Source organism: Hakea prostrata, chromosome 1 (genome assembly GCF_041222555.1).
Source record: "Hakea prostrata isolate BN-2017 chromosome 1, UWA_Hpros_2, whole genome shotgun sequence".
In the NCBI taxonomy this organism is placed as follows: domain Eukaryota; kingdom Viridiplantae; phylum Streptophyta; class Magnoliopsida; order Proteales; family Proteaceae; genus Hakea; species Hakea prostrata.
This window is the reverse complement of record NC_142600.1, coordinates 38,553,508-38,579,541: the sequence shown is the minus strand read 5'-3', so window position 1 is coordinate 38,579,541 and position 26,034 is coordinate 38,553,508. Positions and strand designations below refer to the sequence as shown.

The 26,034-nt window shown below is 41.0% G+C and overlaps 1 protein-coding gene across 2 annotated transcripts in view; it reads right to left on the bottom strand.

The window, feature by feature from the left end:
- Positions 1–26,034, bottom strand: part of LOC149028920 (putative methyltransferase PMT2) — a 48,300-nt gene that overhangs the window by 2,280 nt on the left and 19,986 nt on the right. For both annotated transcript variants that reach the window (XM_089139401.1, XM_089139408.1), the window contains exon 5: positions 18,159–18,441. In XM_089139401.1, coding sequence (XP_088995527.1) covers positions 18,159–18,441 — 283 coding nt within the window. The remainder of the gene's footprint in view (positions 1–18,158; positions 18,442–26,034) is intronic.

Below are 26,034 nucleotides of genomic sequence, written 5' to 3'. Positions count from 1 at the left end.
CAACACTTTCCAATTTCAATTCAATGAAAGATTTAATGATTGCTGCTATTGTATGACTTAGTTTCACCAAACTAACAATAATATTCATGCTCATAAGAATTATAATATAGTTAACTGGAGGTTGGCAACAGATTGAACTTATCCATAAGGATTAGCTGACTGTGTTCCAGTTCTCGAGGAAAAAAGATCACTACAATATTGGGTAGAACTGTAGAAATTTTGTTTTCCAACCCATCTAACCAAAGCAGCACAACCCAGAAGTTCCCAGTATAACAACAGTTCAGCTTTATCACAACTTAATGGGTTTGGCTACGTGCATCCAAATAAACCTCTTTTTAATAAACAAAAATAAAATAAAATAAGATTACAAAAGGTATAGCCGTATAGGTCAGAAAAATGAAATATTAATGTAAGCAGAAAGAGTCACAGCACAGCAAGACAAGACCACAAGATCCTTGCCCTTCAATGGTCTCTATCTGAGATCAACTTATTAGCAAGACCTAGACTATGCATATCCTTTCTCACAATTCCTAGTCATTTTATGCCTGCCCCAAGCTCTTTTTTGCCCCTTCAATATGGTTCATTTACACTTCATTACTGGGTGACCCTGGGGCTCTGCTGAACATTGCCCAAGCCACCTCAAACAACTCCTTCAGAGCATGTCATTGGTCCAGGTAACTCTCAGACCAGCTCTAACACATTCATTCCTTACTTTATCTTTGCTAGTTTTTACACACATCTATCTTAACATCCTCATCATCTTTTCTATGCACAGCTTCTGGATATGACACTTTTAAACTGCCCAACATTCTATTACGTACATCATATCCAGTAGTACAATAATCATATAGGATTTTCCTTTAAACTGTAAAGGAATACATTGATCACACAAAACTCCAGCCTCTACACTTCATCTGTCCTACTTTGATCCTCTGCATTTTATTGCCCTCAAACTTGTTCAGTTGTTCTTTATTATGATTTACCCCAAATAACCAAAATAGCCACTTTCTGGTAACTCTCTTTCCTGAATTTGCAACAGATCAACATCCATCATAGTTGTATATGACTAAGTGTACCCCAAGGAACACTTGATCATGTACCCCTTAACATAGTACGACTTCTAATAAAGTCCAAGCAATGCTCAAACTTGGTATAGCACCGCTTAGTTAACATATCAGCTAGATTGTCTTCAATACCAATCTTTAATACCTGGATATTGACTTCACCAACTATTTCTTTGACATATGATACCTGATACGGGAAAAATCATTGTCGAACCGGATCCGCCCCTGGTTCGACCCTTGACTTCGGTCGGGAAGAAACGAACCGACCCGCATCTGAGCGGGCCAGGTTTAAAGATAGCTTGCTGAGGAAGAAACCTGACTCAGTCAACAGGCACGCCCGAGTCCGTAATTATCGGAGTGGACGAATGTCAAGGAGACGGTTAAGGGCACTTACGGGAGCAAACGATCGTGCTTACTCAGATAACTGCCACACTATGATCATGCAGTTGTCCATTATCCCACCAACGAACGGATCTATTATCAACGGATCTAATCGTTAAGATCGGACGGCCACCCGAAGAAGGCTCAAGTAAATCCAACGAAGGAGGTTCGAAGGTAAACACTATATAAAGCATGACCTACGTACAAGAAAGGTAACTGAATCGTATTCCCAATATTCGTATTCATACGTCTGCTCTGTGCTCAAGCAAAGTCTTTGTGATCAGTTCATCAGCTGACTTAGCCTTCGGAGGTGGACTCCCGACCACCACGGTAGGGCCACATCTGACGATTGTTTTGCAGGTCATTCTTACACAATCTGAGGGCTGGGATTTTGGACGCATCATCTGGGGCTGACTGTGTGAAATGCTTTAGAAAGTCATGGTCACCAGATTAGCGGCAGCGGCTGCTGCGGCTCAGCGAGATGCGAACGTTCCACTTCCTGAAGGAAATGGCCTGAATGAAATCCCTAAAGGAAGTCGAGCTCATGAAGTACAAGAAGATCGAGGACGGGGGGTAATGACCAACAGTATCCTCTCAATCCTCTCCAACAACAGTTGGACCAAATGCAGCTCCAATTTCTGGAGATGAACCAGATGCTTCATGCGTTGGTTAGGCAAGTGGTGGCGCCACAGGCTCCTGATCAGTGAGAAGCAAGAAGGCGTGTGAGAGAAGGCGAGGAAATATCTACCTCGCTTCCACGAGGACGTTCCCAAAGGAGGGAAAGAAGTTTACCGGAAGGCCGGAATGTTGGCCAGAATTTCCGGGAAGACGCCCGGAGGCAAGGTGAAGAATCAAGAAGAATTGGGGAACTCCCCAGAAGAGATGATCGAGTTATACGACCGCAAGGAAGCACAACTCATTCAACAACAAGGTTGGGTGTTGGAGTACGAACTCATTCACCAACCTCCAGGTGTATGGTTCGAGACAATGCTCGTATCACCGGTGGACAATCGATATGTATTGGCCAAGAGCTGGCTAATATAAATCAGAGGCTCAGACAACTGGCAAGAGGAAAAATGACTGATGATATATATTCGGTCATTAGGAATCAATTTCCTCAAAATTCCCGGTTACCTACTTTTTCTTTGTTTGATGGTTCGAGAGATCCAATCGCTCACATAAGTTACTACCAGCAAACAATGGTTGTGGCTGGTAACTCAGATGAAATCCTTTGCAGGGTGTTCGGTTCATCATTAACCGGAGCAGCACAAAAATGGTTTTCGAATCTTCCCTCAGGAAGAATCATAGATTTTGAGGAGTGGCGCGAAAATTCATCGGTCGATTCCAAAGCGGAATTCAGATTAAGAAGACCGAGGAAACCTTGTTTACCATTAGGCAAGGGAAAAGCGAATCAATTCGGGAATACCTGAAAAGATTCAACAGGGTCACGATGGAAATCGAGAATTTAGATGAACAGGTAGCTAAAAATGCTTTGTTCACTGGACTCACCAACCGGAGACTCTTGGAGTTATTACTCTAAGATATGCCTACCACCTATGCTGAACTGGTACAAAGGTGTCAGAAGTAGGCGGAGGTCACAGAAATTATGGATGCACGTCAGGGAGACTAGAAGGCCTCTACAAAAGAGCAGAAAGCAGCTCCCGAGAAAAAGCAAAAGCCCAAACAGCGAGCTCGGGATCGAGTTGGAAGGCCTCATACGGCGTGGCGACAGAGGTCTCCAAATCAAAGCGAGTATACACCCTTGAATACCCCCCGGGCCAGAGATCTTGGGTATCATAAAAGGAAAAAATATCCTAAAATGGCCACCAAGGTTCCAACAAAACTCGGGGAGCGAAATATGGAAAGGTATTGTCGTTTTCATAAAGATTACGGTCACTATACCAATGATTGCAGACATCTGAAGGCCGATATCGAGAGATTGATATCTCAAGGTCACCTTTCTAGTTTCATCAAGGGAAGACAAGGAGAATCGCGAGCAACTGGAGAGAAAAGGGAGCGTTCGGTAAGTCGGGAGCGGCGAACCAAAGCTCCTAAGTCTAAGAAGGGCAAGGAAGTGATCGATGCCACCCGATCACCAATATTGACGATATTCGGGGGACTCGAGCCTGAGTCGCTCCGAAAGCTGAAGGCCAAATCTTAGTTCATTAGAACTGGAGAAACGCAGAAACGAAAAAGACCGAATGGTGAGGGTTTGATCACCTTTGGTGAAGAAGATGAGAGAGGTGTCTGTATACCTCATGAGGATGCCATAGTCATCAAGGTAGAAATTGCACGCCGAGAAGTACACAGAATGCTAGTTGACACAGGATCTGCTGCAGACCTTTTGTCTTATGAAGCTTATCAAAAGCTTAAAATCGAGGAAGGTCTAATGGAGCCGTCATCCACACATATTTATGGTTTTGCCGGGTCATCGGCTATAGCTGAAGGATCAGTACAACTGGATCTGTCAGTTAGAAACTTCCTCAAGGAAGCTACAATTCGGGTGAGCTTCCTAGTGGTTCGGGAACTTCCGGCTTATAACGTCATTCTCGGTAGGCCGTCTTTAACAAAATTAGGTGTTGTAGTTTCGACTAAGCACTTCAAGATAAAATTCCCAACTAAGACGGGAATTGGTCAGGTTTCCTCTGACCAAAGAATCTCCCGATAGTGCTACGTGGCGTATCTAAAAGACAAGGAAGGTCCGAAGAAGGCCACGGCTTTGCCAATTAAGACACATGACAATTGGGATGAGGAAGAAATGCAAAGACCTGAGCCAGTAGAAAAGTTGGAACGAATCCAGCTGGATCCCGACAATGAAAAAAGAACTACTCACATCGGATCCGAGCAAATGGAAGAGTTCAAAACGGATCTAAAGCTATTCCTTTGGGAAAACAGAGATGTGTTTGCATGGTCTCAGAGAGGATATGCCGAGAATAGATCGTCAAGTAGCGGAGCACAAGCTTTGGATAAATCCAAAGATAAAACCAATTATCCAGAAGAGGAGAAACTTCTCGATCGAAAAGCACGAGGCCATCAGGGGCGAAGTCGAAAAGCTAAAGAATTCAGGGTTCATTGAACCCATTGAATGCCTAACCTGGTTGGCCAATGTGGTGATGGTAAAGAAGGCGAATGGAAAATGGAGAATCTGTACAGATTACACGGATCTCAACAAGGCCTGCCAGAAAGACTGCTATCCGCTGCCCCAGATAGATCTTTTAATAGATGACACCGCTGAATATGAAACGTTAAGTTTCATGGATGCATACTCGGGGTACAACCAGATCCTCATGAATCAGGAAGATGAAAAGAAAACCGCTTTCATGACCGATCGTGAAAGTTTCTACTACAAAGTCATGTCGTTCGGCCTGAAGAACGCAGGAGCTACTTACTAGAGGGCAGTAAACAAAATATTCAGCGATCTAATTGGGAAAAACATGGAAGCATATGTCGACGATATGCTAATAAAAAGCACAGCAAGGAGAAAGCATGTCAAAGATTTGGCAGAAGTATTTTCGGTGCTTTGGAAATACCAAATGAAGGTAAACCCAGAAAAATTTGCCTTTGGGGTATCGTCAGGGAAATTCTTAGGTTTCATGGTATCTCAAAGAGGTATCAAGCCCAACCCAGAGAAAATACAGTCTTTGATTAACATGGAACCTCCCAGAACCGTTTGAGATGTGCAATGCCTAACGGGGAGAGTAGCTGCACTGAACCGATTTATCTCGCAATCAGGAGAAAAATGCCTCCCTTTCTTCAAAGCACTCAAGGATTTGAGGGGTAGCAGGGAAGGCTCGATGGTCAGAAGAATACCAAAAGGCGTTCGAAAATCTGAAGGAAACACTCGGCAAGCCACCACTCTTATCCCGACCGGAGAAGGGAGAAGTTTTGCAAGTCTACCTAGCAACATCTCTCTCGACGGTAAGTGCGGTACTTGTTCGGGAAAGAGAAAAGAAGCAATGGCCAGCCTATTATGTCAGCCACGTGCTCCTCGACGCAGAGACACGATATTCCCAGATTGAGAAGCAGGCCCTAGCTCTTATGACGGCGGCCAGAAAGCTAAGGCCATACTTTCAGGCACATCCGATAGAGGTATTGACTTCTTTTCCTCTGAATAAAGTCCTTCATAAACCTGATTTGTTTGGACGTATGGTGGCATGGTCGGTTGAGCTTGGTGAATTCCAAGTAAGTTTCAAACCTCGAACAGCAATCAAAGCTCAAGCATTGGCTGATTTCATGGTAGAAACCACTACACCGACTTAGGAGGTAGCCGAACTCAGTATTCCAACGATGTGGGAGGTATAAGTGGACGGTTCGAGCAATAAGCAAGGAGCTAGGGCTGGAATTCTTTTGAAAAGCCCAGCAGGATTCATCATTCACTACGCTTTAAGGTTCACATTCAAAGCAAGCAACAACGAGGCAGAATATGAGGCCTTGATAGCTGGACTTCGTCTGTCAAAGGCACTGGCAATAGCAGAGGTCACTATCTTTAGTGATTCGCAACTTATTATCAACCAAGTGCAAGCGGAATATGGAGTCAAGGAGCCCCGATTGCAAAAATATCAAGAAATCGTGCAAGCATTGCAGAAGGAATTCAAGAGTCTGAAAGTGTGTCAGATTCCAAGAAAAGAAAATGCGATGGCAGATGAACTTTCAAGATTGGCTAATGCCAAGGAGAAGACACTCGACCCTTCAGTCTACATTAAGGAATTAACATTCCCAAGCAATCAAGGAAAGGAAATATCATATATTGAAGCCGAACATTGTTGGATGGACCCAATCGTAGAATATCTCAGAGATGATAAGCTACCGGAGGATCCAAAGGAGGCAAGAGTAATCAAGGTGCGGGCATTAAGGTTTATAATGCAGAATGGAAGGCTATACCGAAGGTCTTATGCCGGACCCCTCTTAAGATGCTTGGGCCCCGAAGGATCGAATGCGGCGTTGGAAGAGGTTCATGAAGGGATTTGTGGGGCACATATGGGTGGTCATGCTTTAGCCCACAAAATCCTAAGACTCGGTTTATATTGGCCAAAACTTCAAGAGACAGCAATGGAGTACGTTCATCATTGCAAAAACTGTCAAATTCATGCCACAGTCTCCAAAAGGCCAGCTGAAACCCTAACTTCAATTCTCGACCCCATCCCCTTTGCAATGTGGGGAATCGATATTATGGGAAAATTCACCAAGGCCACTGGCGGACGGGAATATCTCATTGTAGCAATCGATTACTTCACGAAATGGGTAGAGGCTACAGCTCTGGTGACCATCACCGAAAGAAGGGTGGAGAAATTCGTACTGGAATCTATCATCTATCGGTTCGGGATGCCAAAAATCCTCGTAACCGATCATGGAACACAATTCGACAACCCACAGTTCGAGCAGTTCTACAACACTTACTTGATTGAACATCGAATGTCATCAGTAGCATACCCACAGAGCAATGGGCAATTGGAGGTTACCAACTGAACGCTACTCGATGGAATAAAGAAAAGACTCGAGTCTAACAAAGCGTTATGGGTTGAAGAGTTACACAATGTTCTATGGGCTTATTGAACTACGGTTCGGACTCCCACTGGAGAAACTCCATTTAAATTAGCCTATAGATCAGAAGCATTGGCACCCGTCGAAGTAATGGCTGGAACACTTCGAGAAAGAGAGTTCGAGCAAAAAGCAAACGAACAAGGATTACTAGATAGCCTTGAGCTGCTAGATGAAGTTCGAACAAAGGCAATTGCCCGAACTCAACATTACCAGCAAAGGATAGCATCACACTACAATTCCCAGGTAAAGCATCGTCAATACCGAGCGGGAGATCTGGTTCTAAGGAACACTTTAGCTTCAGATCCACGTCATCAGAAGAAGCTAGATCCTTCATGGGAAGGACCATATATAGTAATCAAGCTGGTCGGCAAAGGGGCGTATAAGCTAAAGAACATTGCAACGGAACGAGAGCTGGATCGTTAATGGAATGCAAGACACCTGAAGAAGTATTATCCCTAAAAGTTTATCATTCTCATTCCCGATGTAGAGAATCCAGCTCAATCAATGCAATTTCCGGTTTTCAACACATATCTTTTGATTGGGGGCAACACACATTATTCAGCAAAAATAGATCAAATCAAAAGGCATCGGTTTAAAACCCGAATGGGACCTTCACAAGCTTAATGAATTTCTAAGGGAATTCTTAAGTAGTCATAAAGGCATCGGTCTAAAACCCGAGTGGGACCTTCGCAAGCTTAATGAATTTCTAAGGAAATTCTTAAGTAGTCATAAATGCATCGGTTTAAAACTCAAGTGGGACCTTCGCAAGCTTAATGAATTTCTAAGGAAATTCTTAAGTAGTCATAAAGGCATCGGTTTAAAACCCGAGTGGGACCTTCACAAGCTTAATAAATTTCTAAGGAAATTCTTAAGTAGTCATAAAGGCATCGGTTTAAAACCCAAGTGGGACCTTCGCAAGCTTAATAAATTTCTAAGGAAATTCTTAAGTAGTTATAAAGGCATCGGTTTAAAACCCGAGTGGAACCTTCGCAAGCTTAATAAATTTCTAAGGAAATTCTTAAGTAATCATAAAGGCATCAGTTTAAAACCCGAGTGGGACCTTCGCAAGCTAAGAAAAATTCTTCGGAAATTCCTAAGCAAAGGCATCGGTTTCGATCGGCTAAGGCCTACTAAAGCAAAGACTTCATCGATTGACAAAGTTTAAGCATAAAGTTAATTCTTTATTTCTTTAAATGATCAAAAGGGGCCAACCTTTACAACATCAAAAAGTTCTCAGAAAAAATACATGTGAGATAACAAGTGTTGAGGTCAAATCTTCGTTCGGACAAGAAATAGCGAATTCTAAGTAGCATCATCGGTGATTGCAAAGAGTTCCTTAAACTTTCCTTTATCGAAGCAAAGTCAAGAAGAAAATTGAAGCGGCTCCTATATGTTGAAACAGAGTTGGGAAGACATAGGTTGACTGATGGATGTGGAGACATGGGGCCTCTCATCATTTGACCGACCCCTCTCATCCTCGGTGATTGCAAAGAGTTCCGTAAGCTCCCACCTGCAAAATCCTCCGCAATTCCGTACCCTTCATCCAGCTTTTTCTAAAGAGGCCTGACCCTTAATCAGACCTGCATTCGAAGCAAGCTCTTCATAGCTGAATCCTTTAAGGGGGGACAAAGGAGGAGAGTCAACAAGATAATGCATTATATTCGGATCTGGTGCGGGTCGGTCTACCACATCCTTAGCCCAAGCAGGAAGAGGAAGTCGCAGCTTTTCAAACACTTCGGGGTGACAACTTTTACAGTGGGGAGCCGTGTTGAAATAAGGATTGACTCCCATACCTCGTTCTCGCCGTCCCGATAAGCCTGCAAATTATAGGCATTCAACATATTAACAAATGGCTTGCTCTGCAAGTATTTGAAGACACAAGCCCTGCGAACATCAGTCAAGAGAGTTTCGGGCAGAGGAGTAACGGCTTGCCTTTGAGCCGTAGGCGCAGGAACTTTAGCTTTAGACCCCTTCAGTTCTCCCGAAAGCTTTTCAACTTCCCGCTCCAGCTTTCGGATTCTCTCCCTAGCACCATCCAAATCAGAATGAAGCAGCTCGATTTCAGAATTCTTCACTCGGGCAACTTCCCAAAGCCTATCCTGAATATGAGCAAGCTCGGCATCTTTGGCTTTGGATTCTTCCCGAAGCCGAGAAAGATCATTGTTTAAGCTACTAAGCTTAAAAGTTGATTCCACCTGCTTGTGGAAGTTATCAGCAAGGCTCCTACAATACCGAAAGAAGTTAGTTGGAAGCAGAAAAATTTTCAGAAAAAAAGACGATGAAGAAATACTTACAGTACAAATGACTTTATAAAGGCCTTATCGGGAACAGCATTGAAGGCTTTGTTCTCGGCAGGCATCTGAGCAAAAGTGCACCATTCTAGCGCCTTTTCAAAATTGCCTGTCACCAAGTCAGACCTCTTCAACGACCAAGAAGGCCTGTATACTTCATCATCTGACCAAGGAAGCTTTCTTTTGGAAGCAGGATCCTCAGCCTCTTGGAAAACCTCCTCCACTGTCGAGGAGCAAGTATCCCTGATTGCATCCATAACTGTTTAAGGCGTGGAGGAAGATGCCAACGAGGCGCCAACTAGGGTTTCGGAGACTTGGGCGGCAATGGAAGGAACCGCATCTTTTTTAGCAAGCCAAACGGTCTCCATCATGGAAGAAGACACAAATGAGGCACCAGCTGAAGCTATGGGAATCTGAACGGCACCAGCTGAAGCTATGGGAATCTGAACTTTAGAAGGATCACCAACAACAACCTCTTCGCATCGAATGACCTCTTTCGCCACTGGAGTAGTCTTCTTAGAAGATTTTACCCTAACAGCATCCAAGTTAACTTTTGGAGGCACTGCAAGGAAAGGCGAATGTTGCCGGATAAGGAAGGTCAACCAACAAAAAAAAAACCATAGATGTCTAAAGTTCAGATATCGGAAAAGGAGTTTTTAGTAAAGAGCTTCCGGAATGAATAACCCCCAAGTATACTACTTTGGAGTTATTTAGGGAGAAGAAGCCAACGAACCAGACAGAAAAAGAATGAGAAAACTTACCTGTTCAAGTTCTGTTCAGGGTATCGTCAGAGAATAGAAAAGACAAATACAACAGTTAGGAAACTCACAACAAGCCAGCCCCCAATATTGAAGAATCGGGGTGTATTCCATCTCAAGACCATGTATCTTTTGGTACCATGGAATTGACTTGATCTTCTTGACAGCTGCTTTTTCAGCCTTAGATAGGGGAAGGACCCGATTACCCTCAGAATAAGAAGTAAGCAGCTTCCAGGTGATCGGGAAATTAAGATCTGATTGAGGCGCTCGGCAGAAAAATATCGTCTGCGCCACCCCTTGTGAAGGACAGGTTCCCCTGGCAAGGATACTACCCGACCATCCAAGCTCAACCTTATTACGCTTGGAAAGAAAAACCCAACCCGAAGGGTGGGAAAGAGACAAAACATGAAAATGTACAAAAACAGGGAGAGAAGGTTCGATGCCAAGTTCAAAACACAAACCCAAAAAGCCAACGATGAGACGTCAGCTATTGGGGAGAAGCATTCCGGGACAAATGTCCTAATGATTCAAAACAGCAGAAAACAAAGAACGGAAAACGGACTACACTCTCCAGAGTATCTATATACAAAGAGAACTCTTCAGGCACGTTCGAATTGGCCCTTTCATCAGGATTGGGAGCTCTAAGAAAGTAAGGAGAAAAGTCAAAAAGTTCAACCGCTAAAACATCAATGTGCTTCATCCTCTCATGACAATCTGATCTCTAATCAAATGAATAACACTCTGGCTGTCAAAGTGGACCACAATTAAATCCTAATCCATATTGAGTTCTCCAATCAAACCTCTAAGCCAAATAGTAGGGATGTCAACATTTCGGTCTAGGGCAGTTTTGGTCTGGGATTAACAGTTCAGGCTAAAAAACATCGAGCCCAAACACGGTCCATTTGCAAATAACAGTTTTGTTTTGGTTTGGGTTAACTAACGGTTTGGTTTCAGGCTAAGGCACTTTTGAGACCATTACCAACCCATTATCCAACCATCATAGCCCATCTGGAATTAAAATTCATTTGGGTCTTGATTCTTATCTCTTGGGCTTAAGGTCCAACAAAGACTTTTTTTTATGAGAATAAAAATTAACATTAATAAAAATGGGTAGTACACCCTAGTCCGTCCTACACATAAGTTGTACTAGCATCTCTCACTCAATTAAAGGTTGGGTTACTTGTGCAGAGAGTGTCTCTACTTGCGGTCAGTCTTAGATTGCTGAGTAGCTATCTAAAAACACTAGGATCACATGTGAATTGCAAAGATGGAACTGTGCAATCATGTTTTGCTACCCATTTCTTTTTAATTATGTTTACTATTTAAATTGTTTGGTTAGCAAATATGATAATCGATATTCAAGCCTGAGTAGATAACCCCTACAGCATACATAGGAATAAAGCTTTTATTTATCTCTTTTTTTACAAGTTTATAAGGGGTTGAGAATTTAGTACTGTTTAGTCAAGGTCCTAGGTTCGGGGCTGAAGGGCCACAAATGGGTTGGCCAACCCAGCCCAAACTATTAGATTTTTTACCTCTCATCCCATAGCCAGATCAATAGGCTTTGGTTTGGGCTAATTGGGCCGGCTCGGTTAAGTCTTAGCAGTCTGGTCTACAAATTCAAACCCCTACCAAATAGCTTCTTTAACCTCTTCAGTCACCTCCATATACTCTGTTTCTGTAGTAGATAATGCAACCGTTGCCTGTAAAGTAGCCTTCCAATTGATTGCACAACCTCTGATAGTAAACACATCCTATAAGTGACCTTTCGTCAAGATCACTTGCATATGAGTCTACATGGCCTGTTAATCTTTCACCATTCCTCCCAAACTCGAAACAATCACCAGAGATCCCCCTTCAGATACCTAAGTATCCATTTAACTGCTTTTATTGAGTTTTACCTGCACAATACAAATATCTACTCATCATGCTAACTTCTTGTGAAATGTTAGGTCGAGTACCATAGCATACATAATAGAATGAACTGCACTAGACCATGGAACACGTAACATGTAATTCGCCTCTTTATCTATCTGAGGTAATAGAGTAGTGAAAGTCTAAAGTGAGATGCAATTGGAGTGCTAATGAGCTTTGCACTTTCATGCCAAAGCACTCGAATAACTTCTCCATATATTTCTTTTGAGATAGCCATAACTTCCCTACCTTTCTAACCCTTTTGATTTCCATACCAATAATCTCCAAGTCTTTTATCTCAAATTTAGTACCTAACTGTTGCTTCAACCTAATAGTCTAATTCATATCTCTAATGACAATCAATATATCGTCAACATATAATAGTAAATATATGAATGAACCATTAAAGAGTCTTCTAAAGTATACATAATAGTCATAGTTGCAACTACTATAGCCAAAAGTAACCATAACAGAATCAAACCTCTTATACCACTGTATAGGAGACTGTTTCAAAAGATATAGGGACTTCTTCAAAAAGTAAATACAGTCCTTTCCTTCCACAACCAAACCCCCATGGTAAATCTATTCTTCTAGTTTGCTATGCAAGAATGCAATTTTCACATGGAGTTGTTCCAACTTCCAACTTCAAATTACGTATAAGAACTAAAGTAAACAAAACACGAATAGAGCTATGCTTAATATAACAAGTGATAACACATCATTATATTAACTCCTCGTACTTGACTATAGCCTTTTTCACCCAATGTTGACTTGTATCTAGCATCTTCAACCCTCTCGTGGATTCTTTCCTCATGTAGACCCATTTGCAACGAATCATTTTCTTCCCTTGTCGCGGCTTGACAAGCTCCTATGTTTGATTTATATGAAGAGACTCAATCACATCATTCATAGCCAACAACCACTTTGAAGAGTCAAGTGAAGAAATAACTTCCAAATATGTTGCAAGGTGATTTTCAATTGTATCTATAGAAAACAATGCAAAACCAACAATTTCAACATGCCTGTATTTTTATGCTGGCCCAATATTCCTCATTAGCCTAAACTAGCAATGCTTTACTCATCTGCTTCCTAATTCCCTAAAGCATGTTCTTCTTCAGTAAATGTGGGCAGCTGAATTACAAGATGATGGTGCTTTCTTTAAAGATGGACCATCCTCTCCAAATTCCACTTTCTTCCGTGAACTTTTCTAGCTAACGTCACTAGAGTGCAACATAGCAAACTCATTAAATGTTACATCTCTGCTAATAAAAACTCAAGATTCCTAGGATCAGGTACCATAATCTGAATCCCTTAACTACAAATCCATACCTAAGAAAAATACACTTCTTAACCGTAGGTACTAACTTCCCATCATTCTTATATGCATAAGGAGGATATCCAAAAATTAAATTAGAGTAATCAATAGGTTTACTCAATAAGTAGGGAGCCTTATTCAACAACCATGTTGTTGCTTTTATTGCTTTTGCTAGAACTCCTTGCCTAATCGTACATTTGACAACATGCACATTGCCTTCTCTAACAAGATTTTGTTTATACACTCTACAAACCCATTCTACTGAGATGCCTTCATAACTATATGGTGTCTTGCAACTCCCTCATTCTAACAGAACTCATTAAAAGTTGCATGAAATTCTTGGCCATTGTTTATTCTCAATCTTTTAATTAACTCAAGCCTGCTTCTCAACCAAACTCTTCCATTGCTTGAAAGTGACAAATACTTCATTTTGTGCTTTAAGAAGTAGATTGAGACCTTCCTAGAATAATCATCAATAAAGGTAAGTAAGTACCAAACACTAGTTTCAAAGGTAATTAAGAACCTGACATTAGTCCCCTTTGATGGAACCTAGGATTGGCCCCATAGATCTAAATGAATATGGTCTAGAATTCCTTTGGTCTTGTGAATGGGAATACTGGAGCTGGCTCTCTTCTACTTCCCAAACATGCAGTGCTCACAGAAGTCCATCTTTCATACACTCTAACACCATAATAGACCTCTCTTGCTCAATGCAGCCATCCCTCTTTCACTTATATGGCCTAACCTCAATGTGCTAGAAATTAACACATCTGAATCAGAAATTGATGAAGCTGCTGCAATGGATCTAGTAACTGTAGTACCATGCAAAAGACATACTAACCACCAACCTTTTCTTTCATCAATATGAAAGCACCCTTACTGACCTTAATGACTCCACCTTCAGCTATGTATTTACATCCTTTTGAGTGAAAGGTGCCTAAATTGATAAGGCTTCTCTTCAAGTCAGGAACATGCCAAACATTAAACAAAATTTTGATAATGCAATCATGCATCCTGATTCTGATGTTTCCCTTCCCAACTATTGTACAAGGAGAATCATTCCCCATCAACACAACTCTACTTCGAAAAGGATCGTAAATAGAGAACCACTCACGATTAAGGCATATATAGAAAACAACTAGGAGCTCTTATAGCAGTTTGTTAAGACGAGCACCAAAAAAGTCACGAACAAATACAAAAAACAAATGGAAGGAATACATACATTTAATGTGGTTCACACACTAACATGATGTGCTATGTCCACCAGCATGAAAGAACTTTCATTACTTAGGTAGAAGATAACAATAGAGACCTCTTAACTAATTGCCGGAATAGCAATACAAAAGCTCTCACCAAAAACCCCAAGGCGAAAATCCCAAATCTTATAATGACTCCCTAAGAGAACATAGGGTACATATTTATAAACTTCAATTGGGTAAATGGGCATTCGGGTCACCCACCAAAATATGCCACTGTGGGTCCATCTCAAAGTTGAGTACAAGAATTCTGATGTAGCCTCAAAGTTGAGGCCAATCAAAGGATCAATTAATTAAATCAACAAGACAAAGTAAGGTTTCTCAAGACCCTGTGGCCAGAGATTTAGGGACTGTTTAGGGATTCTAGGGGAATGTAGGGAGGGTTGGTTAGGTGTTTTCAGACCTAGGGTTGATGGAATATAAATCTGAACCTAATTATTTCGAATTCAGATTAAGTTTCTAAGGATTTTGCAGTGTGACATTTACAGTTTCAGATTTTAGGGTTTTCAAGGGTTAGTTTTGGGTTGCAATTTGGATTGAAGGCTAGGGTTGGTAAGGGGAAGACGGCCCCAAAAGGAAAGGGGATTCTATGGTGTGAGTTGGAAGTTATGGGATTTAGGTTGTGTGGAATTAGGGTTTCTAGTTCTAGGGATACTAGGGGTTAGTTGGGGCTTGAATGCTAGAGGAGGGAATGGAATCCTAGAAGGGGAAGGTGTTTGTAGGAAGTTGGGAGACAAGGGAATTAGGGCTATGAGGTAAACTGCAGCAGGGGTGGGGGGAATGCTCTAGGTTAGGTGCGCCAAGGGATAAGAGGGGGAAGGGTGGGGAATGCTAGCTTACCAATTGAGGACTTGGAAAGAAGAACTGCATTAATGAAGGCCAATAACTTGGCTGAGGATCATGAAACCAGGGGATTTATTTTGACATGACATCAAGGATTTGGCCCAATCCAATGCATCAGATGTTTCAGGAAGATCACCAACATTTCTACCACAGCTAACGGACTGTAACCATAACCATTCGTTTGATGCTAACGAGGTTGGCACGCCTAACCTTTCCGTCATGAATAGGCCACTTTTCTCGTCAAATAGGTGAGCTCCTATCTGAATAGATTCTCTATATCCCTGTGTTTAGGGCAGGGCGGATAGCTACTATAACGGAGGGATGTCTGGATACTAATAAGAGATAAGAGAAAAGTAGGCAGCCAAAGGAAACTAGGTCGTTGGGGGTGGCACTTACAAACAAGTATCTAAGGTCTTTGTTAGAACAAAAGTCAAATGTTGGACTGCTGCTAGCTCCCAGCTTCCATTAGTAGCTTTCACGCTTACATGTTCCCCTCTGTCAGCTCTATTCGGGCACAGTTTTTATGCACTTGGAAACCCTAAAACTCCACTTGAATTCTACTTCAATCAATTTTTATTCATCATGAACTCCTAGGTTACATGTAGTAGGCTATATTTATAGCCCACATTGAAGGACTCATACTTGGACTCAACTTTGAAAGCAAAACAAAGAAGAAGATCTAATTTAATTAGGACTCCTACTGCAAATAGAACTCATACTTATCTCAACCTAGACTGACTCGAATTACAAAACAAAAGTAGGACTACACTCCTAATAAAATTCTGATTCTAACTAGACCTCATTGGGCTTGCATTGGTCTGCCCAAATTACCAAAATACCCTTCATGCCTGCCAAAATTTCCTATTCTGCTGACAGAGCTGCAGAGCGTTGGGCAACCACCCCAGACCTTCCCTGGGGTCTTCCTGGGGTGGCTGTGGCCTGTGGGTCCTACATCAAGTTCGGGTCACAATAACAGTATTCATGATATCTCCATTTAAGTTCCACCATCTTATCTTGAAGCATATAATCTCAAAATCCTATGTTTCAGCATTTTAGAACCAATCTATAATCATTTATGTTGCATGGCTACACTACCCTATTATAAACTATTGGTCCTTGGTTAAAAACCGTTTATTTAATCTTTACATAGTAACGTATTAGTCCTTAGTAAAAAAGAAATCTATTTGGCTATTAATTTGCCTACCTTTTTATCTTATTAATTATTATTCTTTTTTTTTTTCCTTTTTTTTTTTCAAGGCATGTACTTACTATTTATAGATGATAAACCACAGCAACTTCCGAAATTGAAGACGACTCATTCCTATCTCCAAAAGCATGTCCACCCTGAAATTCTTTAATAGCCTCTATTAGCTCACCTAACATTCCCATTTTGATATCCTCTAATAATAATATTTTCTTCTTGCCCAATTCCTCAAATTAATCTATCCATGTGTTACCAAACGTGTTTCTTATTTATTTAAATATTAATTGGGGTGTATAAGAATCAATTATAATGATTAGCTGTTTTCCTAACATAAGTTGGACCGATATCATCCTATCAACAATTCTTTTAGAATCTACAACATCAATTTTAAATCATTATCTAGTGCTACTCTCAATCAATTTCAGTTATATTTATCCCTAGTGTACCAACATGTATAGCCATCTCCTTCCTCGGCTTCTTTACCCTTCCATTTAGTCCCATGTACACAAGCTATGTTAATTCTTCTCATTGTACCTACCGTTTCTAAATTTGTTTCCTTTAAAGTTCTTACCAATTTATACTTAACCCTGAGCTTTTGGACAAGCTTTTTAACCAGAGTCTTCAATGCCGCAGGCACCCTTGCTCGCTTGTCACCACAACCAGGCGCCAAAGCGGTGCATCAATTATAGGGGATACCTTGAATCTGGCTCACTATTCAGTATTCACTATACCAGAGAATAGAGCTTAGAGGATAACATTGTCAGGCCAATAACTCTATTCAAGTGGAGGGGTACAGATCAGACTATCTTAAATAGGCAGATAGTCATCAACTGTCTCAAGCAAAAGAACCCCCACACTAACAACATGGACAGAGGGTACAACCATACAGATCAATCCTTATGGTAGTTATAAACATTTCTCCCACATTGTCCCTTCAAATCAGTGTGATCAACATGGTTACGACAGCATCTAGGCAACCCATGGCATTGGAGGCTGCAAAAGAGAAAAAGGGTTTGATGAATGATTTTATGATGCCTGCTGCCATGCTTAACTCTCCTCATTTATCCAGTCATGGACAAACACATCAACCATTATATGCCATTATCCAAAGATACATAGGTCCAAACCATGACAATGGCATTGTCAGCATTATTTAAACCTCAATATGTAATTTCTAGTTTAAATAATATAAAATTCTGAACATAGATGTATCAAAGGATTTCATGTACACAAAATAAAATCCATGAAACTATAATAACTAGGATGCACGCACTGAGAAGAGGATCCCACCGTTGTGCGATCTAGGGAGGGTCATAATGTATGCACTATGCAGCCTTAACCCTGCTTTAACAAAGAGGCTGTTTCAAGATTCAATAACTAAATGCCCTAACTCAAAGATGAACAGATCTGAACCAGTGAGAAGACCCAGATTCAAGTCTGAGGGAAGCTACATTACACAAATAAATAAGAAAAATAAAAACTACACCTAGTCTTAGGACCAGAGAACCATTAACCAATTTTTCCACCCACAGGCCCTAGTGACAAATGCATCAATGTCATGGAGTCAACATAGTTTGTAAAGAAAGCTCACCAGACATCATCAGCATTTTTTGATTCACAGAAACTTCTAGACTCTATATCACAAGAAGCAGCATTCAGTTTCTTTCTCCAGATAGCAATATCTCTGTTTTCATATTGCTTCTCCCAGCAAAGGATTTCAGCCAGCCGTTCAATCTTTTTTTGCTCCTGCTGGAGGTCCTCCTTAGACCGGTTCCATGTCATATGATAGGTTTTCCAATTAATTGGAGTACCAGACAGGATCCAGTATCCACCAGGTCTTAGAACTCGATCTACTTCCATTAGGTACATTCTGTCTGCATGTAGAACAGTTTCTGGTTTGAGAATTCGATCCAAACTCTAATACCGGTTGTAATGAATGCCAAATTATTCAATCAAAGAACAAGCCTGCAATGCACAAGAATATAAAAAAAAAATAGAAGAAATCAAGTAATGGGAACTCATAGATGGTAGGAAACACACAACATAAGTGAAGGTATAGATTCCCTCTTTGTCATGGTTGGCCAAATAGTCTAATAGAGAGTCGTAGACAAAGGGTGCCAAAGTGGACAAGGAATTTCTGGTCCCACATTAAGATTTGCATTCTAACATTCAGGGATTGAGTCCGAAGGCAATCTAATCAAGACCATAGTTGAGCCACTTCCACTATTAGGTGAACCTCCTGTGGCTAGAAAGGAAATCATGGCCCCTTCATGATTAATTCAGCCATGCAGAAGTTGACTAGGCCACAATCAGTCAATCATGGATTAGTAAGACAGCACACTGAAAGCCATAACATCACAACCCTCTCCCCCCCCCCCCCCCCAAAAAAAGAAAAAAAAGAAAAAAGGAGGCAGCCCCTTGTATCTCCATGCTCCCTCTCAAATCTTCTAGGAAAGGTTGATTTGACAGTTTTTCCATTTCTTTTTTTCCCCCTCAAGATATTGAGATGGAAGAACATAAAGCAAGAAAATAGAAAATAGAACAAAGAAAGAAATGTCCCACCAAGCTGTTGAAATCTTCAATAAATTTTGCAATGACTGGAACTAGGATATGGAAGACATTCCTATTCGACATATGATATATTGAGCAAAAAATTGCAAGATTCCAACACACTCCTAAAAAAAGAAAAATTTATTATTCTTTACCTTTTGAAAATTATCCTAGGAACATGTTATATTTGTCTAGAGGGTTTATCCATACTGCCCAAGGGTAAAATTGTAAGTTGAACTCCTTATGACTTACAATAAATAGAGAGTACTTGTATCAGATTGACATAACTTTAATTTCCCAAATTCTATACATGCCATCAGAGCAAGAAGAATCGATTTTGAGATTCATGTTAGGATAGAAAAAACCTAGTGCCACCATTAGTGCCCTCTCTCTCTCTCTAGCTCTCATTTCTCCCCTTCCGCCACCACCTACATCCACCTTTGCCTCTCTCCCCCCTCTTGGTCTTGCCGTCCATCTCCACCTCTATGACTATCTACCCTTCCCACATTCCTCTTCCTCTCATTCTTAACACTACCCACCGACCTGTCACTGTCAGCAGCCTCCTTTCTCCAGTTGATTTCCACCTCCCCCCCCCCCCGGGCGGTTTGATGGTGATTTTGTTATTCTACTTTCTCATATATCCTTGTGACTAGCAGTCATGTTAAGACAATCAACAGCATCCTCTAGAAAGGATGAGATTAACTAACTGTGTGAACACGAATTTTCTCCATTCCCTATGAAATCTGTCAAGCTTGATGGGGGTTGTTGAAATCTAGCATAACGTAGCTAGCACTAGCAGTCTAGGGGAATAATTGTCTTTATACTGTTTTAGTTAAGTTCTAGGTATTTTATTATTTTGAATTCCTTCGTAATTCTGCCGCCAGGCAGTAGAATCCTATTTAGACTGTAATTCTGATTTTCCAGCTATAAATAAACTGACCTGCGATGAGAGACATCAAGTATAACTGCAGGGCCTTCTCAGCCAAACCTTGCAATGTCTTTCACTCTCTTCTCCTTCTCATTCTGATTCAGCTTCTTCTCCACCTTTCTGTTATTGACTGGTTACAGGATCCTGATTTCCAACAGTGTAATTACTTAATGTGGTCCAGATCGTGCTTTCTTATAGTTGGTTCCCATAGTCTCTCTAGCCATCTCTCTGGAGTCTCCTTGAAGCCTCTTACTGCTGGTCCACTAAAGAATGCTTAGTCAACAGGATACCTTCTCAACTCCATTATCTTGCTCCTGCTGAAGGATATCTCCTTCTTGATAGCACTGGCATTGTTCGGAGAGTTGTTAAGACTCATCCTAAGGTGGGCACTGATGCCCACTCTTCGCAGGAAAACTCATCAATTGCAACAAAGAGATCTCCTCTATCTTAGTAGCATAATGCTACACATGGACTATAGTAGGCCTCAAACTACTGCAGGAAATTCACTGTGACTTGTGACATCAATACTCTTTCATTTCACAAGTGGGTGGGAAAATTCAGTGCAGAATAATTTTTTGTCTGGTTTTAGTGTGGAGTGATCTTATTCAGATTCATGTTCTTACCCTTGATCCCTTTCCATAGGCTAAATAGGCTTATGCCATTGAGACCATGGACCAAGCGCCTCCACACTTGATACTTCTTGCCACGGGTCTCTTTCTCATGAGGCTGACCCTTCTGGTGTTGCATGACTTTTCAGTGAAATGTGATTATTCTGGAAAGGAGGAACATTGTTGGAAGCTTCATGGCCATCCTCCTACTTCTTATGGATAGGATCAGGGCCATAAGACTGCTGGCCCATAACTCTAAGCTTGATGATTCCCCACCAATGCAAATTGGTCTTTAGCTGAGCTTCAACACCTGCATTGGTTGATGACCTACCTCAAACTTCTTCATTTGTGCCCTTCGCCATTGCTAGTATTACGTCTATTACACTCCCATAATCCAACCTGTCATCTTTCTCAGGTATTTCTTTCATTAGTCATAGTTCTTTGGTTGGTCTCCTTCCTCAGATAATCGGCTCAAGTGCCATCGATCACTTGTGGCTTTACCTCCATTTCATTTTTCATTATCCTCTGTCAAATAGTAGTAAAGGTCGAGTCACTGATGGGTTTCTGTAACCGGTTTCTAGTAAGGGATCTATCTGTTGTTCCTGTATGTTATCTCTTCCAATAAATTGTAAATTACCTTTTTCCTTACGATTTTCCTTTTAAGGATTTGGAGACAAGACGTACGAAGTAGTGGTACACTGGATGATGGTCTATACCTTTTTTAGTGAACGTTTCCTCCATTTTGCCTACCATATCGTCTTCGCTTCCTGTCCACATTCGCTTTGTGAGACCTTCAGTGGTATCATCATTTGGTCACACTCCTTGGGCAATTTAACTAGGCCTTTTTCTTATTTGGTTAAATATTGTTATCCAAATGATTTTATTAGTGACGTTTGCATTCTACTGAAGCAAACTAGACCTATACATCCTATTTTCAATAATCCTTATTTAATTTCATTTGGTATGGTTAATTATGATGTAAGGGTTTTCACCTGGTATGTCTTTAGTACTTATTTCGCTGGTTTCTCAGCTTTATTGATTACTATAGTTAAGCCACATGGATTTATTTTCTTCAGCAAACGAGAGATGTATTTCACTACTTCCAATCATTTCATGAGACAGTTCAAACCAAATTTAGTTCTAAGATTAAAATTCCTAGGACTGGTAATAGAAAGGAATACATGGTCATTGCTTTTCAATCCTGCTTCTGCAACAATGGCATCATTCTACAGACTGGTTTTACACCCATACCCAGAATGTCTTCTCATATGTTGAACTAGGGCTACCCTCTCAAACTCCTTATGGGTTCCTCTGCATTTATGGTGCCTCCTTCAGTGTGTTATCAACTTATATCTGCTAGTAAGATCACGTGCATGGCAAGTTTCCCAAGGGGCTTCACGATGTATTTCATGGTTATTTTTCTATGTAGAAGGGCTACAAGTTTCATCACCTTACTTTTGCGAAAATTGTTTGTTATGATGGCTATGGTTTTCCAAGAGCTAGTTCCTTTCTATTCTATCTGTTTTACCTCTTTGGGTGAGCAACCCCCATGTGAGCAGGTGTCATTCCTAATTGCCACTATGGATGTCCCAATAGAAATGAACTTAGAGGATGAACTATTTAAGGAGAATGTAACCAGACAGGAACAAGACCCATGGTTCAAGGAAAGACACAGAGAACCTAGAAACCTTATATTACTGGACAGCATGAACAATGTCATCAGTTTGGGGTGACCAACCTCCAATTCAAATTTCCAATAGTCTCTCATAAACTTGTCTCTCTAGAAAAAAGACAAGAAACAAGTTGTCAAGCCCAATACTCTCTCTCCCGAACAATTCATGTCCCACAGTTCTTCCATTTCCTGGTAATTCTTTTCCTACTAATGATACTTCCTTTATTACCTATTGCCATTCAAAAATACAGCAAAATATGCACCCAATCAAATTTAGTATCATATGATTCCATGTCTCCTATCTTCCAATCTTTTGTTTCTTCATTACCCTCTATATTCATTCTTAACAATTGACAAGGACTAGCTAACTCTCACCGGAAGGAGGTAGTGAATAAAGAAATGAGAGCCTAGGAAGAAAAAAGCTGATGGAATTGTGATCTTATACAGAGCCAGATTGCTTGTAAGAGACTCACCCAAAGTTATGAAATCGATTACCAGAAAACCTTTCACTAGTTATCCTTCCTTCTAGAGTAAATCAAATCACTGATCGGATTGCCAACATTTAGATGTAGAACATGCATTCCTACATGGAGAACTTCAAAAAGTTATACATGGACATCCCACTTGGATTTGCTTCAACGCGAAGAAATAGGAAGGATTGAAAGCTTCACCGAGCTTTATGTGAATTGAAGCAGTCCCCAGAGGAATAGTTTGGAAGGTTTTATAAGGTCATAATCCACGTCAGTTTACAAACAAATTAATGCAGATCACATGTTGCTCATAAAGACATCATGTCACTATCATGATTGTTTATATGGATGACGATGCCATAATAAAGAGTAGTACTCATAAGATTTCTTGCCCAAAGTCCTATCTAGAAATAGAATTTTATACAAAAGACGTGGTAAGATTGATATTTTTTTGGATATAGAAATAGCTTACTCCACTCAATGGATTTCTCTCTCTGAAAGGAAATACACACCTGATGTTGTCATTTATTAATATGCCCAAGGGCAAAAGTGGAAGATCACTTATTAGGCGGTTACAAAATATAGGGATATACTTTGGTAACCGCCACATCACTCCACGCACAATTGAGTTACGGTATTCAGTTTTGGAAACTGCTCTCGCTCTCTCGCTCTCTCTCCAAGAAACACAATAATAGAAGGAAAGCTTCGTGAAAGGTTTTCCTCTCCTTGGTTTGATTTTCATCCATCCACAACGGCATTTGAGTTGTGGACTTTCTTCCCTTTCCTTGAGATCGTGGAGGATTTGCCAATGACGAGTTTCGTGGAGGAATGAGGACCTGGATTCAAGTTTTCTTCCGCTGCAAATCTTTCTAATTTGGGAAAAGCAAATCTAGGTAAGGATCTATCTCCCATCTATTTATAGAATAGAAAGATAACCCACATTGGCATCAGAGCCAGGTTCCCACGGTTCTTAGTTCCTCCTGACATATTTGTTGGTCCTTAGATTGGATCCAATGGAGGATCCAGGGTTTAATATAAACCCTAAAATTTTTATTATATATTTTTTTTAATCCAAATAAGAGGCTCCTTGTGATTTTCCTTCTGTAATAACATGCATGAATTGATAATCCATGAGAAAAAGTTTTCTTTGATGTTTTTTGGATTTTTTGTGAGTTTTTGGGATCGTTTTTTGGAGAAAAAATGGATCTTTTCTGTCTAGACAGAGACCGCTTCATACAAGGAATACCAGCGCCGTTTGGTCCATAGAGGACCAGACTGAATTTTCGTCTGGGCAGACAGACTCCTAGATGGTGAGCCCTCTCAGAATCCATCTCAGACACATTGCCAGATGGCATTCCGTCTCAGAATCCGTCTGACAGTCCGTCTAGTTCAAAAGGAGTTTCTGACTTTCTGGATACCAGTAGCCCGACACTCTTAGTGATCTTTGGGCATTAAAAGCCTAATGGGGCTAAGTGGGAGATACTGGAGTATAAGAATTTTGTGTGAACCACCTCATAGCATGAGCATGATTTAGTGTTTACTTTTGTAAGTAGTAAAACAGTTTTCATTTGGGTTATTTAATTATGCTTCTAACATTGAATGAAACTAGTAAATAAATTCTATGTAGATTTGCATGAGAATTTGATTGGATGTTAGCATTTCTTTTGGTTCAAATGCTTATCCCGTAGGTTGACCATGCTAGTGTGAATTTGTTGCTTATGTTTTATGCTAGAAAAGTAGAGCTCATTCTTGCATGTATTGTCTCTAGTTTAAATGGCTCCCACTAAGAGCATTGTTGCTGACCTCACCAAAGGAGATAAGCTGAATGAGAGGAATTATGACCTTTGGCACCGAAAGGTGCAATATCTCCTGGAAAAGCAGGACATGCTGGAAATTATAAACAAGACTGTGTCCCCACCTGAAGAAGGTACAACTGCACAGCATCGCAGGGACCTTGCAATTTACAATGCCTAGAAGAGGAAGGGCAGGATAATTAGGATTACCATCCTGAGCTCTATGAGGGATGATCTGATGCTTCAATTTGAGAAGCATAGGACTGCAAAATCTTTGTGGGAGGCAGTGAAGTTCTAGTATGAAGGGACTTCCACCACCAGAGGCCGCCAGCTTGAACTCACTTTTAATGGTTACAAGATGCGCCAGGGTCACACCATGAGGCAGCACATAACCATCATGTCCAATATGATAAATGAGTTGCGCATGTGAGAGCCAAAAGACTGATAAGGAACAAGTTTTTGCAGTCATCAAGTCACTGCCAACGACTTGGAGCACATGAAGATCTTTTTTACTTATACCGATGATGTCAAGACTTTTGATCAAGCTGCCAAGCACCTTGAGCTGGAGGAGGATCAGATGTTGGTTGATGCCCCTCCCACTAAAGTACTTGTTGCTGAAGCAAGCACCAGTAAGGGTGCAAGCTCTAAGCGCAAGAGGGAAAATGCTCAACCTCAGCGTTCTAGGAAAAGTAACAAGGGTGGGAACAGAAACAAGAATGGCCCTAAGCGTTCCAGGGGGACCAGAGTTGGTAAAAAGAATTCGTCTTTGATTTGCTTCAATTACTAGAAACCTGGTCACTTTGCTCGTGATTGCACTGACCAGGAGGTAATGTACTTTGTGTTATACCTCATTTTGTTATGTAATAAGCACTTCAATGCTTGCTGAATTAAGTCCTTTGTGGATTGTTAATTCAGGTGCGACAAAACACATAATGAGGGAACGCTCGAGCTTCATGGAATACTATCGTATTCCAAAAGGAAGCAGAAGAGTAACAATGGGGAACAGCTAGAGTGTGGAGGTCCATGGCGTTGGCACATGCAAATTAGTTTTGCAGGGTGGCCATACGCTGTTACCCCATGATGTGGTGTATGCTCTGAACATTCGGCGGAATCTTGTTTTTGTTAATTTTCTTATGGGACATGGTTTTTGTAAAATCCAGCTTTTACCTAACCTTGACCCGACCCGGAAATTGTTGTGTTTGTAGGTTCGAAGACCCGAAGTGGTGGTAGAAGGGACTTGTGGACCCTACTAGTTGATGGCGTGGTGTCGAAACCCAAGCCCATGGACATTGACGATGATGCCCCTCACTTGAGAGCATTGTCAGTGTTAGTTTTGAATCTACGCACCGAAGAGGGGTGAATTAGTTGAAATACCTAATGAACTCCTGTGCTCAATCCGAAAGTATTTCCCGAAACTAGACTTCTTGATGGACCTGTAGGAGAAAA